We start from the raw sequence: 17,850 nt of genomic DNA, 5'->3' as shown, positions 1-17,850 counted from the left end.
GGTATTTATCCAGTCAGTGTATTATCAACAGCAGACAGGAGTGCTCAGCATTGTACTTCAATGCCACCAGACTCCCTTGACAAAAACACTTTTACCTTGCAGAAGACAGGAATTGCTGTCTACCATTGTCTTGATTGGTTAGTTTGTTTATATTGTTGTGATTTTGTTGTTTTTTAAAGGGTCAGTTCAGATTCACCAAAGTCACACAATAGCACAAACTAACCAACCGAGGCAGCGGGAGACCAGCAACTCCTGTTTTTTGCAAGGTAAAATTACTGTTTTTATCAAACAAGTCTAGTGGCTTCTAAGGAACGGATATAAATATGACTGCTTCTGTTCAGAAAGGGATGGCAAGGTCACACGTCCTAAATATGGGGTAAACTTAACCGTGTAAGCGCTGGAGAACAGCCTGGCTGCACATGTTACCATTCTGTGGTAAGGAAGTAAGAAAAACGGAAATTTGTTTAAACCAATCATAACTGCCCTGGGCAGTGCTAAGCCCAGGATGGAGTGATGGTACCCCTGCTAAATAGATAAAGATATCTGAGGCCTATACACATATTCTACAGCTGGTGAATCATACTAGTAATACACTGAATATGGATGAGTACATCATACAAACACACAAACTATCCCTTTTAAACTTCCAAATTCCAAACCCTTCAAGAATGAAGGGAATACAGTGACAAAATTGCTGACGAGGATTCGTATTAGACCGTTACTGAAATTATTAAATTGTGCAAGATTGAAGCAGTCAGTTAATTCAAGTGCTTAACACTACTATAGTGAACAGAATTCTACATACAGGGTAGATCATTTTTATAACCTAAAGAGAGACAAGCCAACATTCACAGCATAACACTGGGTGGTGTTGCAGACTTGAATTCAAAGTGACATTCCAGCTCACTGAGTGAAAGAACCAGACAGACTTCATTCACTACCTTTGCAGCCTTCTCCACCTCTGCCACCACCACCACCTTCTCTCCTACTGGGCGGCGCTCGGATTCACAGACTTTGTTCCAACTTGTCCGACAGAGTTTTCACTTCCGGGCTGAGTCGTAGTTGGCAACAAACCAATCACAGGTTTCCTTTAAAGCTGCAAGTGAGAGTGATAATTCATCAGTGCAGACAGGCAGCAGAAACACACTTATATGTATTTAAAATATTTAATAAACAGAATTAACAGCCACATGAGTCTCACCTTGTGTGAAGGGTGTGAAGGTGAAGTCCGGCAGGTAGCGATGCAGCTTTGCATTGCTGGCTGTCTTTTTGAACTGGCCATCTGCTTTACTGGTATCAAACTAAAGTCAAAAGTCAAGGAAACTACATGGACCTCTCCACAGGCCTGATGCACACAGTGAGTTTATTAAATAAGAAAGACTTAAGTCTGTTAGTCTGACTCCCTTCAGTTGATTTCATTTCATAATCCTACTTGCTATTTTACTGTTTTTTTTACACTGACTCATGCTGCTAATTGTAATAATTACCTTTTTTTACACTTACCCATGCTGCTTTTTGTTACTTTTTCAGTTTTACACTTAAGCTGCTGTTTACACATACTTTCATATCACAGCAGTTTTTGCACATCATCTCCTGCAGGCTTGCATCTTTAATATAGTATTTCATAGAACTCTGTGTACTTGCACCCATTCTAATCCCACTGAGCACTTTACTTTAAATTATTGCCTTTTCAGTGTGTTTACTGCCTTTGCTATATTTTCTTGTATTTCCTGTAAATTGTCTCTCAAAAGGCACCAAATGAGGAGCAGCACTCCAAACTTTGTTGTATACTGGTATACAATGACAAGAAAGCCTTTCTATTTATATTTATATTCAATTTCTACTTCCACATAGTGATGGGAAACTAGATTAATTTGTTTAATGGAAATTAATCGAACCAAAACCGAAAAATGAGCCAGACTAATCAAACTGATTGAGGAGTTTTAATTCATCTAATTCCATTCATTTTTTATTGTAAAACATTTTTTTTTATAATATAAGTTGTTCATTGTTAACCCTAAGCTTTCAAAGTACCTTTTACCTATTAGTTACCTTGCTACCTAATTCACCACATGGCACATTACACACTGTTGTAATGTGGATTATTAATTGATTATGCCTGTTTATGATATGGTAAAAAGGTTAGTTGCTTTGTCCATCTGATATTGTAAATATAGCCTGAGCAAATTTCCATTTTATTGCTGTTATTTCCCTTTTATTACCATAACTTTCTGTTAATTCCTATTGAATGTTTTTACCTTTTCCCAGAATTTTGCAACCCCAGTTTGATTCAAGAGGAAGTTTTTCCTGGGATATAAAACAACTAAAAAAAAAATAGTTAATGGATGGATAGTTAATAATCTGTCCTCTAAAATTGTGTTTTGATGAAATTAATTTGCATGATTTAAAGGATACCACCACTTCTCCTTTAAAGTCCAGAGCGTGAACAACTGCTTCTGCTGCTTCTCTGATTGACACTTCGTCCTCCTCTCCAACTGAAACCAGCAGACACGACACAGACATTTATTTTTTAACATGTTTGGTTCAGATTTCTCTGTGGACGTGCTGCGTATGAGGAGGACTCACCGGAAAGAATGATTGGATCGACCTCTGGGTAATCTCTCAACACCCACAGGAAGAGACGAGCCAGGTCTAAAGAGTAGATAAACTGTCTTCTCGGAGTGCCGGAGCCCCAGACCACCAGGGGCTTCCCCTCTTCTAATCAAAAGCACAAATGAGAACATGATTTATATAATTCCCTGTATCCCACACTACACCCTGCTACTTCAATACACAGAATTGTTATCAGTGCTGATACTAAGCTTATATTACATGTTGTTTATGGGTCCTTAAATGTTACCAAACCATGACTTAACCCATTGACGCCTAAAACTTCCTGTAAAACCTCTGGGCGATTTTAAAATAAGCCCCTAAAACCTGAAGTTTTTCTGGAAATTCAACACAAGTGTCAGCGCTTCTACTAAATAATAGATTTTCAGCCTCTGTAGCAGATAGAAATGAAATTCAAAAAGTACTGGAGAGCTTATACAAATACTACAAAACGACGTATCCGCTTTCCAGGCTTCAATGGGTTAAAGAAAAATTTTGGGTCGACCTTTACCCGCTGATAGTCATTTCAATTTTTATGTGGTTAAATATATTGATTTGGTAGTTTTTAAATTGAATACATGTCACAAATGATTAGCAAATTATCACATTCTGTTTTACTTTTTTAAAATCAGAGTTCTGATTGGAAACTCTGAGTTAGACATATTCTAAATTAAGAAGAGTTCAGGTGTTTTATAAAGAGGCAGAAATTGTACTTTTGCATCCCTTCTAGCTCGTGTAAGAAAATGTGACTTACTTTGAGCAATGTAAGCTTTGTGTATGAGGCCTGGCAGCACGTGACCGTCTTCAATGCTGAAGTTATCATGTGGACCAAACACATTGGTGGGAATCACAGCTGTATAGCAATGCCCATGCTGCTGGAAATACGCCCTGTGAGCCACAGTGTTACATATAATTCTTATTAATGTGACCGTGTGAATTTAACAAACATGTTACAACACAAAACAACAACAACTCAGTTCTCACCTGTTATGGACATCAATCATTCTCTTTGCATAGGCGTACCCGAAGTTCGACTGGTGAGGTGGGCCGTTATGGATCTTGTGCAAAGAAGTGAAGTAAAGTTAGTTGGCATTCACAAACTTGCTGATACATGTCTTACATATAGAGGCCTTTTACCATGGTCTCATCTATAGGGTAGGAGGTCTTATCAGGGAAGATGCAGGTGGAAAGGCAGGAAACAACCTTAACCACGCCGACTTCATGTGCTGCCTGCAGCACGTTGTCATTGATGTAGATATTGTTTCTCTGGAGAGGACAAACAAACAAAGAAACAAACAGAAATCTGAGAAAACTACACAATGTTATACTATTATCCAACAAAGTCTACTTTCAACACATCCTTTTTTAGCCATCTGTTTGTTTATACGTTCATACCCAAAAGTCCAGGTTGTACTTCATGTTCTTGAAAAGCCCTCCAACCATAGCAGCCAGGTGGATGACGTGGGTGGGTCGATGTTTTTCAAACACGGCCCGTGTCTCCTCCATGTTCCTGAGGAGAGGCCACAACCACTCAGGATAAGGAAATCATGTTTTATTTTATTTTTTATATATTTGTTTGGTCATTGAACAGGGATTGATAAAAAACTATATGACCTATCGAAACATGGATTAATACACCGATACACAAGACTTGTGTCTACTGTTTAAAGTTTAAATGGAGTCTCTAGGTAAAATTATGCCGGAGAAGTAGACGTTTAAAAATCTCCAATGATTGTTCTTTTTCGCTCATTTTTTGTCGGCCGTCCCATTCATTTCAATGCAAAATTTTGAGCAGTTCAGGAACATGGAGGAGCCCGTGTCTCCTCCATGTTCCTGAGGAGAGGCCACAACCACTCAGGATAAGGAAATCATATTTTATTTTATAAATTTGCTTGATTAATGTTGCTTTCCTTGTGATTGTTGTTTGATTCTTTGTTAATTTATTTACTTTTGTGGATTACATGAATTTTGTATCCATCATTGTAATATCTCAATTATTTCTGTAACAATATCATCCAACAAAGAGTATTATTGTGATTGGCAGGCCTACCAACAGTCTCCCAGTTGTATTTCTAAGTACCAAAACAGCCAGAAGAAATATGTTCTCACATGAGGTTGGCATCTTTGGAGGAGAGGAATATCCATTCCTCCCCCTCCTTGGCTCCGCCTTCCTCTTTGATCACATGCTGTATGGCCCTGCCCACCAAGCCCGACCCTCCTGTCACCAACACCCTCAGTGGAGCAGTATGTTCACCCTGACAGTTCATCTAGAAAAAGAAAAAAATACAGCAATAATTTATGTGGAGCAGGCACAATAGAAACAAAACAATGCATGAGTGTTTGCATGTGATACTGTGGCTATATTTCATTACACAAAGGAACAGTTGACCCTTTGAAGCCCAGAAAAGTATGTTGTATTTGAGAAATTGGCAAAAAATACACCATTAACATGAAAAGGAACTTTAAAAACAGGCATTATCATCAGAGGAAGAACTTTCTGACACTCCTTGAATAGATCATAGGTTATGAACATTTCCATTAGAAAAAGTAACCAAAACAAAGCTTAAAATAGTCATATTTCTATCCAAATCTCTTAATTTACATGTCTCATTTAGGACGTCACCAAAAACAAATATTTTGGAATAACCAGATCCTGTTGAAATTATTAAATTCTGCTCCTCAGCGGAGGAAGGTGTCTACATAAGAGTGACATGGGCGTGTCATAAACACAACATGGGATGACACTTTGAAGTAACATTAATGCTCATGATACTTATCATGTCATGTTTCTGACAGGCTTGTGTGATTCTTATGTAGACACCTTCAAAATAAAGTGTTACCATATCTTGCTTAAGTCACAAAGGCATGTTCAAAAAATTGCCTAAGTCATTTATTTCTCTTAAGTTACATAATTTACACACAGTGTTATTACTATGCCAATAGACGTCCTTTGTTACATCCTTTTTGAGTGAAATGGTCAATAAATGTCATATGTTACACATTTGGTGAAGTTTTTTTTTTCCTGCAAAACTTGAAAAAAATAGTTAGGCGATTATTTTAACATGGTGACGATATGGCAGTGAAATACAAGGCCACAGTGAGTAAAATGTAAAAATAGCCAAAACCAAAAAATGCCCTGAAACTGTTCGGGCTCAGAGAGCACTGACGTCACCCTGACAGCGTCTACAGGTGTGGTCTTTCAGCAGCTCTTTACAGGTAAATGCAACGTCATTAAGTAGTTCAGCTCAGTGAATTTATAAATATTTTTACAACTCATAGATCATTTTAATTGCTTTAAAAAGCAATGGACAGCAAACGACATCAAGCCAAACTCGAGTAACTAACACTGTCTAACTCGCTCTACCTCACGGACTTAGCTTACATCTATTTGTTTGTTATTACCTGCTTTTATTTAAGGTGATTGATCTGGGCAGAACTCCAAATCCAACTACCGTTATTACTCAAAGTTGATGTTAGCTATGCTAGCAGCTAACAGCTGCCACATCCGCCTGTTGTATTAATGTCGCTCGTTAAACTAAACCTGAATGTGGCAACAAGCTGACATCGTGAGTAACAGTTTTTTCCTTTTCTTCCGCCAAGCGTCGTGACCAATGTTAACTCTGAGCTAAACAAACAGCGGTATGCAAAGTTTCTCACCAGTTAGGCTAGCTGTAATTTGCACACACACATACACACACAGGGGGAGGAGGAGCCGGCCGGCGTAAAGATACAGAGCTTCCGGTCATAACCTTCAAAATAAAAAAATACAGTTTTATTGGCAAACGAATGCATCGATTTTGCATCGATTTTGTGCCTCCCTCTTATGTTGTCCCTTCCTGTCTGTTTGTGTCTTATCTTCCTTTTATTCTAGACTGTAATTTCCCAGCTTGGGATAAATAAAGTATATCTATCTATCTATCTATCTATCTATCTATCTATCTATCTATCTATCTATCTATCTATTTTATTATTATTATTTATTTATTTATTTTTCTATTTTTTATTTTATAATTTTCTCTTTTATGGTTATCTTCATTCATTTATTTGTTTTGTTTTTCTATTTGTTTTGTTTTTGTATATTTTGACTATATAACTTTGGTGTTTTCATTTATTTTGTACTTGCCTAGGATGTATTGGATGGACCGATGTGTGCTCTGACAGCTGATATAATAATGCATCCAAGGAAAATACAATAAAATAATTTTGAAAGATTTTGTGCCTCAAATAGAAATTCGAAAGTGTTCTTGTGATTATAAAAGCACTAGGATATTAAATAGGCAGTAAAATCTAAAATTTCACATCACATTTTTTTCTTATAGTATTTTAATTGATTTAAATAGATTTCTTGCTTTTACTTTTATACACACAATGGTGCTTAAATTATATATAGCATACAAACCCACTTTATTCATTATTTTTTCATCAATATTCGTCTTTCTACAATTCTAGTCTCAGAAACACATTATTTTTAAGTTATCACTTGCTCCTAGTGGGCAGAAGGAGAATTACAGCCACACAGGGGTCACCGGGAGTTAACAGGATAAACAGAACGACCTCAGTTTATGCTTAGTTTGCTGCTGACTTTTCATTTGTTCTCGTAAGAATGCTGTCTATGAACTTCCTCTGTATCAGTTTCAGTGGTTGACTTCCATATTTCAAAATTGTTTCCCACAGCTGAGTGGAGTTATGTAAGTGCATTTATCAATGTGAATTTCATTTATCAATGAAAAGGGAGTAACAAACTGTAAAGATTCAGCATTAGCACATACACAACACACAGGAAGGCTAGACCACTTAAGTAAATCAACTAAACTTGCTTAGAAGTATCTTTTATTTTGCTTCCACTGTATAACTGTGGTGAATGGAGCAATTTGTTTTTGTGTGTTGTTTTGTGTGCCCAGTCCAGTTCCTCTGGCTAATCCACAGACTTCACTGTAAAAACATTTCATGAGAACTACCGTCAGGTGAAGAATCAGTCCTTATAAAAACTCTGATTGTCTCCATTTTAACAATGTAGTCACTTTAAAACCTTTAAGCTTTATTTCTCTTAAATTCACTCCGGTATTATAATGCATTCATTCAACCAAAAACACTCAAATAGCTACATCAATCATTTCAGTGCAAAGGCAGGCAAAAAATACAGTTCTTTAATTAGCAGAACACCACAGAAAATAAAGCCATTCATTTAAAGGATTTTGCATACTTTTTATTTGAATAAGCCCAACATCTTCCTGTACTGGTTCTGTCTACTGAGGAGACGAGAACCTGCCGAGGAAGAGGATGGACTTGGTCTTAGTGTGCCTGATGAAGAAGAGGAAGGGGTGGTCCGCTGTGAAGTGCTCCTCCCTCAACATACAGAACGCTACGAGGCCTGCTGTGGCTGCAGCCGCCTCCGTCCCCTCCTCGTTCACCTCCACAAAGGCCTTGTGGGCCACTGTGGACAGGAAGAGTCCTCCTTCACCGTTCATGCCAGACAAATCTGCCTTCGCCCCGCAGAACACGTCTTTCATGCCCAGTTTGGCCAGAGGCTCATTCAGCTCGTACTCTTCCTCCAGCTTGAACTTGGGCAGGTGAACGAGGATTTCTGAGTGGACGTCCATGTTTTCCCTGACGGTCCATTCGTCCAGCTTCTCCCGCGTTAGCTCAGTCTCCAGCTGGAATAAAACACACACACTGTATCACATCTCTAGCTCATACACTACAGGCCAAAAGTTTGGAAGCAAGATCAGATTTGTACAAATAAAGATCAAAGTTTCATTGGTATACTTTGCAACAAAATGAATGTGATTATTATATAAAGAGTCACTTATCAGAACACTTTTAAACTATAATTTTCGGGGTTTTGGGTTTTTCTATCTTGGACTTTGCTTTCTTCTTCTGGCTTTAACAACAGCATGGCATATACGATATATATTTTTTTTTCGGCAAACTCTCAAAAGCCAAAGAGCTAAAGTGAATAATGCAAACGGTTTGTTAATTTAATTTGTTGTTGTTTTTTTTACTTTTGCACGGAAGTTGTGACTCTTGCAAATCTTCTTAACCCTAAAACTAAGCCCTTCTTCTTTATGTTCACATTTATTCAATTCAATTCAATTCAATTCAGTGAAACTAGTCTGATCATGCAGTAAATACATCTCCAAATCCAAACAATTCATACTGTTTAAAAAAAAAAAAAAGTCATTGTGAACAGAAAATTGAAGATTTTTGGCCTGTATTGTCCTTGCTTCCAAACTTTTGGCCTGTAGTGTACTTAATTTAGAAGGTTTTAAGTATCAGCTTGTTAAATCCTATTATCATGTATTTGCTTGGCTCAACTTTTGCTTTGTATTGGGCAGGTGGTCAAGATATAATTTGCAAGATGTAGAAAACAAAAAGGAGATTTCTAGCGTTGTAGTTAACTAAAGAAAATCTTGGTCGACTAAAGTTCTACATACTTTTCAAAGAATTCGATTGGTTGATGCAGGGGAAAAAATGGCATGATATTTCTAGATTAACTAGAGAGGCATTTTTTAACACTATGCTACAAATGCCAGCATATTGACGAGGCGCTGAGCATCTATTCTGTGCCAAGCATTGCAAGTTTAGTGTTTATTCTGATCACCAAAGACTGAATAATGTTCAGCTTTAGATAAAACGCTGTGCACCACCAACCAGAAGATGTGAATTCAGAGTTATTATTTTGCAAAAACATTTTTTTTACTTTTCCAACATTGCAAATGGTCCCTAATTCCTGCATTGCAGCTTCTATAACATCTCTGCAGATAGTTTCTTCGAGGTTATGTACCTTCAGCAGAGGGTCAGAGCCGTCTGTGGACTCTTCAGGCAGCAGGATGAACATGCTGAGCTCCTCATTCACGTACGGCAGCTCCAGGATCTGAAGACCTAGCTCGGGAATGTAGTTGTAAGGCAGCTTCTTCATCTGGTACATCATCTGCACCAGCTGGCTCTCATTCTGATACACAAGGAAGACAGAAAATCATCGTGATTGGATTGCATTAGAAAGTCTGGATTTAGTTTGGGAAGATGTTCAGCTCCTCGTCTGTCTGATTCAAACTGTTCAATGTATTCAAACATCATATCTCTACATCTGGAAACTTCACCTGGTTGACTTTAAAGGTCATCTCTTTGGTGTTTGCCTCATCAAAGCGGTTCTTCCAGTTTCCCTTGAAGTAGATGGCATTAACTAGAGCCAATCTCGTCATAGAACTGACTGTTCCTGGCTTCAGGAGATCTTTAATCTTATCTGGAAGGAAATAAAGGACACAGCAACCATTAAACAGTGATTCACAAATGACACAATCGAATCATGGTTGTACAAAATGGTCCAATTAAGATGAATCACCTTCAGTCTGCTCCTCGACCCAGCTGTTGATCTCCGCTCTGCACGCCTCTGCAGCCCCGATAAAATCCACAGCCTTCAGGTCTGCCTGGTAATACTTCTGTGTGGCCTCAAGGAATTGCTGCAAAAGGCAGATAGCATCTTATGAATTCAGTCGTATAAAATTATTAATTCAGTATATCTGTCTCCTGTAATGGGGGTAAACTGAACACTCACTGGGAGGAAGTTGGAAGTGCTTTCTCCGTAGAGACGGTTGGCTAGTTTTAGGATGAACGATGCAGATGGAGAGTTTATGTCAGCGTTCAGTTCCTCGAAGTCTGCGTGGACACTTTCACCAGAGCTGAACGAGAGCGCCTGAGTGCAAGTTTTGAACAACAGATTTCATTATTTAAAGTGAAAAGACAGTGAAGTGAAAAGTAAAGGCACTACATTTGTTAGACTTTTTACTAAAAATGAAAAAATCTGTTTATTGGACAATGGCATATTTACACTTCAACTTGCTGTTAATTCTCTGTCAAGCATGTTCATTACATTTATATGATATCCTATATGAACTAGAACGCCAGGCCTTATTGCCCAACATCATCCATGAAACCAACTGATGCTGCTGGAATGGATTCAATTACATGCAGCTTAGTTTTGAAAATCTGTTGGAAAGTCTTTCCATAAAAAGTGGAAATGTTAGCAAGTTAATGACAATTATTTTGTAATGACATGTTCATGTATACTCATAGTTTTGGTCATATAGTGAATACATTTCTGTATGCTGTGGTTTAGTTATTCAGTCATGCATTCCCCCATTAACTGGCTGAACCTGTGCAGAGGATTTTGCATTGCTGACAGATAAGTCATAAAGAAGAACAAAGAACTGAGCTCTGTTTCTGTACTTTTAAAAGACAACAGGTTTCACGAACTGAAACTGTAGCCCAATGAATAACTGGCAGATTTAACAACCTCATGTTTCTAAGCAAACAGTGAGTTTCTTGTTTCAGAGGTCAAAGTACAGATGTCAGTAGACTACACCTGTCTGAAGACACGCCTTTCATTCTGACTACTTAACCCTTTATCGGGCAAAGAACTATATTTGGCAACTTCAGGTAATATTTCGAGAAACAAGTTGCAAATTTACTAGATTAAAGTGGCAAATCTTCAAGAAAAAAGTCACATATTTACGAGAAAAAAGTAGAAAAAAAGTAACTTTTTTCTCCCAGATTCACCACTTTAAATCTCATAAATCTGCACATTTTTTCTCGTAGATTTGCCACTTTAATCTCGTAAACTTTTTTTCTCAAAATATTATTTTCATTTGTTTTTTACACATTCTGGCAGTATGTAATATCCTCCAATATTCTCTAGGGTTGAAATTTGGAATTTGCAAGTATTTCAATGAGTGCCCTATTAAGGGTTAAAGTACACACCTGAACCAACAGCCTGAACTTTAGAACTCACCAAATGTTTTATAGAACATGCATGTCAGACTTTCTATAAACTGGAAGAGAAGTAGAGGAAATGGTGCATGTAATTGACAAGTGGTGTGCTGACCTGTGCCATCTGAGAAGCAGTGTCTCCTTTAGCTCCCAGGTAAACCATCGCCAGGGCTGAGCTGATGCTCAGCGGCGAGACAAAGATGTTCCCGGTTGGATTTGCTTGACTCAGAGTGCGAAACAGCTCCAAGGCAAAACAAGTGTTTGAGCTGCTGATGGCGGCCATGACTGATGATGTACGGTTTACCTGTAATAAGCAAATCGGTATATTGTTTTGTTATGTAAAACACATTTTGGACAGATTTTCATGTTAAGAGAAACACACCGAAATTATAAATATTATAAATAGCATAAATATTTTTCAACATGATTTACACAACTGGCAACCCACATGAGGAAACAGAAGCTCTATATTTCAGACATTTTAGCACAGTTAAACATCACAGAAAGAAGAAGTGAAGATAACTTTTAAGAATGTTAACCTATTTACCTTGGTTGCATTTTATTTCATTTAAAATAAAAGCAGAAAAAAAAACAAATAATTTGCAGGCATTTTATTTTTCAGTGATATTTTAACCCTATGTTCACTCAACTTGACAGTTATTGTATGGCAGGTGTTTCTTCTCAAATTGAAAATCTAGTTACTTTGGTTGCATGCTGCTTTAAAAAAAAAAAGAATGTTGCAAGTAAGGTGTTTTTTCGTTTGTTTTTCTTCTTCTTCAAAACCCTCATTTCCATTAAAAATAAATCTACAACACTGTCACAAAAAGATTCACCCTTTGTATATCTACTAATAAAATGTACTTTTACTTTGGTGGTGCTATTTTACCCACAGCAGGTGATTATTGGATGATTTTCTTTTGCCATAAAATAATTTTAATTATCAATTTACACAGGCAAACAGCTATTTTGGGGTCTTCTGGATGCTCACTCAAGACACCTTGATGCTACATCCACCACCATGGTTTAATCAATTAGTTTAAGGTATATTTAAACAAAATTCTACCTTCTTAGTTTATACTAGGTGGTGTCTGCATATATTAAGGTTGTGCACCTTTTTAACCTTTTACCTGCCAATACAAACACTGCAAAAAAAGGGGGGTGTCTAAAAACAAGATAACAACACTAAATCTTAGGGAAAAGGTACTCAAAACAAGTGAAATTATCTGTCCATGCAGCAAGATAATTTAACTTGACAAGAGTTATAGAATTAAGATTGTTAAATCTAGAAATAAGATTATAGCGTAAAGTTGAACACTTAAAATAAGAAATTAACTCTTAAAACTGATCTTTTTACTGATCTGAAGTTTTTTTTAAAAATCTTGGTAAGAACCAAATAATTTTCAGTGAACATCTTTAACACATTTATAAACAGAGTTGATATATAAAATGTTATATTTCCCCACGTCTCTGACTATTATCAATGTTTTTACGTATAAAGGTGCTTTTAAATACCCGGAAATGAAACCTCCATCTTTAAAGTACCACAGCAGCTGTTGTGATATACGCTGTATTATAAAGTCTATGCACCATGCATGTTAGGATGAAGCTATACATGATACGAAGCGTGTTTCTGGCCTGTTGGCTTCATTATATACTAACAGCTATATATATATTCTCTCTTTACCTGCTTGTCCTCCCGCTGCGACTGAAGCACGCTCTGCTGGCACGCACTCAACGCGTGGAAAAGTGAAAGCAAAACGCAAAGACGCGTAAAAGTCCGAAAATTTCCCCTCAACACCGAGAAACCACAGCGTGCAGGGGCTGTGGTGATGGTGATGGTGGAAGCCAGAAGTCCACCGCTGCGCATTTATACGGAACAGAGACAGTCTGTGGGTGGGACGCGTGATTGGGCGATAACCGGCTGGTGACAAATACATGCCATCATAGTGAGAGAGAGAAATCAACCACCGAGCGCTGCGAAAAACACTAAGCACAGTTCACACTGCTATAAGTCATACTTTGAAAGTATTAGATTGATTTATTTTCTGCCATGTGATGACTGCGCATGGAGGGAGGAAGAGTTTTATAAACATCCTGAGTCCAGCAGGACCCCACCCATCTAACACGTCTGTCAGCCATACACCAAACTCAACATCTAACTTTTATTCATGCATTTAACTGTTACATTTAGTCTGCCTGTCAGTGGCGGTTCTAGACCAGTTCTACTGTGGGGGCCAAGCAGGGGCCAGTGTTTAATCAGAGGGGCACATTAAAAAAGAGCAGAGATGATATTTAGGCATTCAAAACCTTTATTTAAGCTCATTTAAAAATCTAATTGAAGTATATTTGGAAGATACAAATACACTGATTGAAACAATGAGACTTACCAATAATTATTATTTTTGCACGACAATGACATCTCTCATTTTTGTGCACAATTACTTTATTTTTTCTTTTGAAAGTGCAGTCCAGTGAGAATGATCTTCTTTTATATACACAAGCTTTTATTGCACAATTAAACTTTTATACAATGGACACATGCTGGGTTCCTTTTGTGCACAATTAGATATTGTTTGAACAAAAAATAGCTAAGAATTGTTCCGTTGTTCATCATTATAAATTGATCATTTAAATATTAATTTGACACAGGGGCCACAGCAGGGGCCAAGGGCTTCTTCACAGGGGCAGTGGCCCCTGTGTAGAACCGCCACTGCTGCCTGTATTACTGTTGGTTCAAAGCCTTCTCTACTCTGCCAGGTTTATTATCATTATCGATCAGCTGATATTGGCTTATATTGGGCTGTGAACGCATCTATCAGTGTATATGTTGTCTGATATACACTTAACACACATTTCCATTTTTATTCCAGTTTTATTTACTGTATCAGCTACCATATCAGAGATCTGTGATTTTTTTCCCCCTCTAAAATTGATTGGGAAAAAAGTAATTTTTTTTTTTTGCCTAAATCATCTCCTCATGACGCCGGCCACCTGTGGTTAAATCACCTACATCCTCAGTTGATCAGATCATGTGATTTTACCCCTTTAAGATAATGGTCTATGTCAAGTGTGTGACTTAAGCGACTTAAATTGCCTAAGTCAAAATAAAATGTGACTTAGGCAATTTTTTGAACATGCCTTTGTGACTTAAGCAAGATATGGTAACACTTTATTTTGAAGGTGTCTACATAAGAGTGACATGAGCATGTCATGAACATGACATGGGATGTGTCATGAACATTAATGACACTTTGAAGTAACATTAATGCTCATGATACTTGTCATGTCATGTTTCTGACAGGCTTGTGTGAATCTTATGTAGACACCTTCAAAATAAAGTGTTACCATATCTTGCTTAAGTCACAAAGGCATGTTCAAAAAATTCATTTATTTCTCTTAAGTTACATAATTTACACACAGTGTTATTACTATGCCAATCTCCATCCTTCGTTACATCCTTTTTGAGTGAAATTATCAATAAATGTCATATGTTACACTTTTGGTGAAGTTTTTTGTGTTTCCTGCAAAACTTGAAAAAAATGAGTTAGGCGATTATTTTAACAGGGTGACGATATGCACTTATAACACACATAAGAGAAATCCATTTTTATTCCAGTTTCTTTACTGTATCAGCTGCCATATCAGAAATCTGTGCCTTTCTAAAAACACTCTGGGTATCTAAGAATACTGAGCCAAGCAAAAGTGAATCTGTTTATTATTTCATGTTTCTGTGTCATTTTAACCAATCATTCATTTTAACCCTTCTCTGACTAGACCTGGCTGTTATCATATAGCAGGTTTTTCTTTACACTTTGGCTCAAGGTAGACATTTTAATGTTACTTTTTTAAAGCTGACATGGCTTTGAAGGGTTAATTTTAATGGCCTAAGCCCAGACAGAGCAGAGGTTGCTCTTTTGAAACACTTCATGTGTAGAAAGGTGTGTCTGTATGATTTACTATGTGGAGATTATATGTTGTCTCCACCCGTCACGGAGGCTTTCAGTACAGCCTTGGCAACTGCTAAAACACGTCAAACACTCTGATTCATGGCAACCCTTGGACTCCAGACGTCTGCGTTACGTAACCACCATCCTATAGCCTGTCCCACTATAGGAGCCCTCCTCCCCTCTTTCTTCCTTACGCAGGTGGTTTTTCAACATATTTAAAAATCTTTTCTTGGACTTCTGCTTATATACTTGTGTTTACACATGTGTAGAAACCTCAGCCAATATGGCCTGCCTCCTCAGGATGCAGGTCCCGAGAGTCAGAACTGAAGTGGGCAAAAAGGCTTTTTAATGTTCTGCCCCGTCTACCTGGAACGATGTGCAGAAGGACTTGAAATTGACACACAGTGGTGGTTCTAGACCAGTTTCACTATGGGGGCCAAGGAGAGGCCAGTGTTTTATCCGAGGGGCACATTAAAAAACAGCAAAGATGATATTTAAGCATTCAAAACCTTTATTTTGGCACATTTAAGTCTATTTGGAAGATACAAATACATTGATTGAAAGAAATGAGACTTACCAAAAACAGTTATTTTTGTACGACAATGACATTTCTCATTTTTGTGCACAATTATTATTACTTATTTTTTAAAGTGCAGTACAGTGAGCATGATCTTTTTTTTATTTAGACAAGCTTTTATTGGAATGGATTCAAATACATGCAGCTTAGTTTTTTTTAAATCTGTTGGAAAGTCTTTCCATAAAAAGTGGAAATGTTAGCAAGTTAATGACAATTATTTTGTAATGACATGTTCATATATACTCATAGTTTTGGTCATATAGTGAATACATTTCTGTATGCTGTGGTTTAGTTATTCAGTCATGCATTCCCCCATCAACTGGCTGAACCTGTGCAGAGGATTTTGCATTGCTGACAGAGAAGTCATAAAGAAGAACAAAGAACTAAGCTCTGTTTCTGTACTTTTAAAAGCAAACAGGTTTCACGAACTGAAACTGTAGCCCAATGAATAACTGGCAGATTTAACAACCTCATGCTTTTAAGCAAACAGTGCGTTTCTTGTTTCAGAGGTCAAAGTACAGATGTCAGTAGACTACACCTGTCTGAAGACACACCTTTCATTCTGCCTACTTAACCCGTTATCGGGCAAAGAACTATATTTGGCAACTTCAGGTAATATTTCGAGAAACAAGTTGCAAATTTACTAGATTAAAGTGGCAAATCTACAAGAAAAAAGTCACATATTTACGAGAAAAAAAGTGAAAAAAAAGCAACTTTTTTCTCCCAGATTCACCACTTTAAATCTCATAAATCTGCACATTTTTTCTTGTAGATTTGCCACTTTAATCTCGTAAACTTTTTTTCTCAAAATATTATTTTCATATGTTTTTTTACACATATGACGTCTGCGTTACGTAACCACCATCCTATAGCCTGTCCCACTATAGGAGCCCTCCTCCCCTCTTTCTTCCTTACGCAGGTGGTTTTTCAACATATTTAAAAATCTTTTCTTGGACTTCTGCCTATATACTTGTGTTTACACATGTGTAGAAACCTCAGCCAATATGGCCTGCCTCCTCAGGATGCAGGTCCCGAGAGTCAGAACTGAACTGGGCAAAAAGGCTTTTTAATGTTCTGCCTCGTCTACCTGGAACGATGTGCAGAAGGACTTGAAATTGACATACAGTGGCGGTTCTAGACCAATTTTACTGTGGGGGCCAAGGAGGGGCCAGTGTTTTATCCGAAGGGCACATTAAGAAACAGCAAAGATGATATTTAAGCATTCAAAACCTTTATTTTGGCTCATTTAAGTCTATTTGGAAGATACAAATACATTGATTGAAAAAAATGAGACTGACCAAAAACAGTTTTTTTTGTACGACAATGACATTTCTTATTTTTGTGCGCAATTATTATTACTTATTTTTTAAAGTGCAGTACAGTGAGCATGATCTTTTTTTTATTTAGACAAGCTTTTATCGCACAGTTAAACTATGACACAATGTACACATTCTGGGTTCCTTTTGTGTACAATGAAATATTGTTTGAAAAATAGGTCAGAATTGTTCCGTCGATCATCATTATAAATTGATTGTTTGGTTATTAATTTGACACAGGGGCCACAGCAAGATTGCTCTGTGTAATCCTGTCATCCTACTCGTTTTTCTTGTAGTGTGACTGTATTTTATATGTGTTTAGCATAACCATTTTGCTTTTCTGCTGCTGTCTTGGCCAGGTCACTCTTGGAAAAGAGGTTTTTAATCTCAATGAGTTTTTCACCACATGATCTCGTGGGAAGACAAATACAAATAGAACGTCACTTTTAAGGACATTTTTCGTTTCATGTCTATGTATTACAAGCTTTTCATGTGTCAACCTCGCCCCATTTTATGGCTCTCAAAGCATTGTGAAACAGTTGCTGTTTTAAACACGTGACCGTGGTTAGTGTTGTGAAATAGAATTACTTGGTTATGAATACTACTTGGTTAAAGTGGACATGTTATATTCAGA

The 17,850-nt window shown here is 37.3% G+C and overlaps 2 protein-coding genes across 3 annotated transcripts; both read right to left on the bottom strand.

Annotated features, from left to right (window-relative positions):
- Positions 1 to 734: 734 nt before the first annotated feature.
- On the bottom strand, positions 735 to 6,326 carry LOC131977413 (GDP-L-fucose synthase-like). Of its 2 annotated transcripts, none has more exons than XM_059340706.1 (10): positions 6,013 to 6,326; positions 4,720 to 4,877; positions 4,006 to 4,120; positions 3,748 to 3,876; positions 3,595 to 3,668; positions 3,365 to 3,498; positions 2,587 to 2,718; positions 2,416 to 2,495; positions 1,202 to 1,301; positions 735 to 1,096 (listed from the first exon to the last, which is right to left on the bottom strand). In XM_059340706.1, exons 2-10 carry the CDS (start codon positions 4,875 to 4,877, stop codon positions 1,041 to 1,043), a joined length of 978 nt encoding a protein of 325 aa, XP_059196689.1. In that variant the 5' UTR covers positions 6,013 to 6,326; the 3' UTR covers positions 735 to 1,040. The 2 variants fall into 2 exon arrangements, with proteins under 2 accessions (XP_059196689.1, XP_059196690.1); XM_059340707.1 differs by having other exon boundaries at positions 6,268 to 6,320.
- A 1,244-nt stretch (positions 6,327 to 7,570) lies between these two features.
- On the bottom strand, positions 7,571 to 13,343 carry serpinb1 (serpin peptidase inhibitor, clade B (ovalbumin), member 1). The gene is made up of 7 exons (XM_059340701.1): positions 13,061 to 13,343; positions 11,492 to 11,680; positions 10,166 to 10,303; positions 9,953 to 10,070; positions 9,711 to 9,853; positions 9,395 to 9,562; positions 7,571 to 8,264 (listed from the first exon to the last, which is right to left on the bottom strand). The coding sequence occupies exons 1-7, from the start codon at positions 13,241 to 13,243 to the stop codon at positions 7,857 to 7,859; spliced, it is 1,347 nt and encodes a 448-aa protein (XP_059196684.1). The 5' UTR covers positions 13,244 to 13,343; the 3' UTR covers positions 7,571 to 7,856.
- Positions 13,344 to 17,850: the final 4,507 nt, after the last annotated feature.

This window comes from Centropristis striata, chromosome 9 (assembly GCF_030273125.1).
Source record: "Centropristis striata isolate RG_2023a ecotype Rhode Island chromosome 9, C.striata_1.0, whole genome shotgun sequence".
NCBI classification, from domain to species: Eukaryota; Metazoa; Chordata; class Actinopteri; order Perciformes; family Serranidae; genus Centropristis; species Centropristis striata.
This window is presented reverse-complemented; position numbering and strand designations above follow the sequence as displayed.

Excerpts from the sequence above, each read along its gene's own strand:
- LOC131977413 (XM_059340706.1), bottom strand. The coding sequence starts at position 4,877 with ATGAACTGTCAGGGTGAACATACTGCTCCACTGAGGGTGTTGGTGACA. Across the intron at positions 4,121-4,719 it reads TCCAAAGATGCCAACCTCAT|GAACATGGAGGAGACACGGG; the intron begins GTGAGAACATAT and ends GCCTCTCCTCAG. Across the intron at positions 3,499-3,594 it reads ATGATTGATGTCCATAACAG|GGCGTATTTCCAGCAGCATG; the intron begins GTGAGAACTGAG and ends TGTGGCTCACAG.
- serpinb1 (XM_059340701.1), bottom strand. The coding sequence starts at position 13,243 with ATGCGCAGCGGTGGACTTCTGGCTTCCACCATCACCATCACCACAGCC. Across the intron at positions 11,681-13,060 it reads CGCAGCGGGAGGACAAGCAG|GTAAACCGTACATCATCAGT; the intron begins GTAAAGAGAGAA and ends TGCTTATTACAG. Across the intron at positions 9,854-9,952 it reads GGTCGAGGAGCAGACTGAAG|ATAAGATTAAAGATCTCCTG; the intron begins GTGATTCATCTT and ends ATTTCCTTCCAG.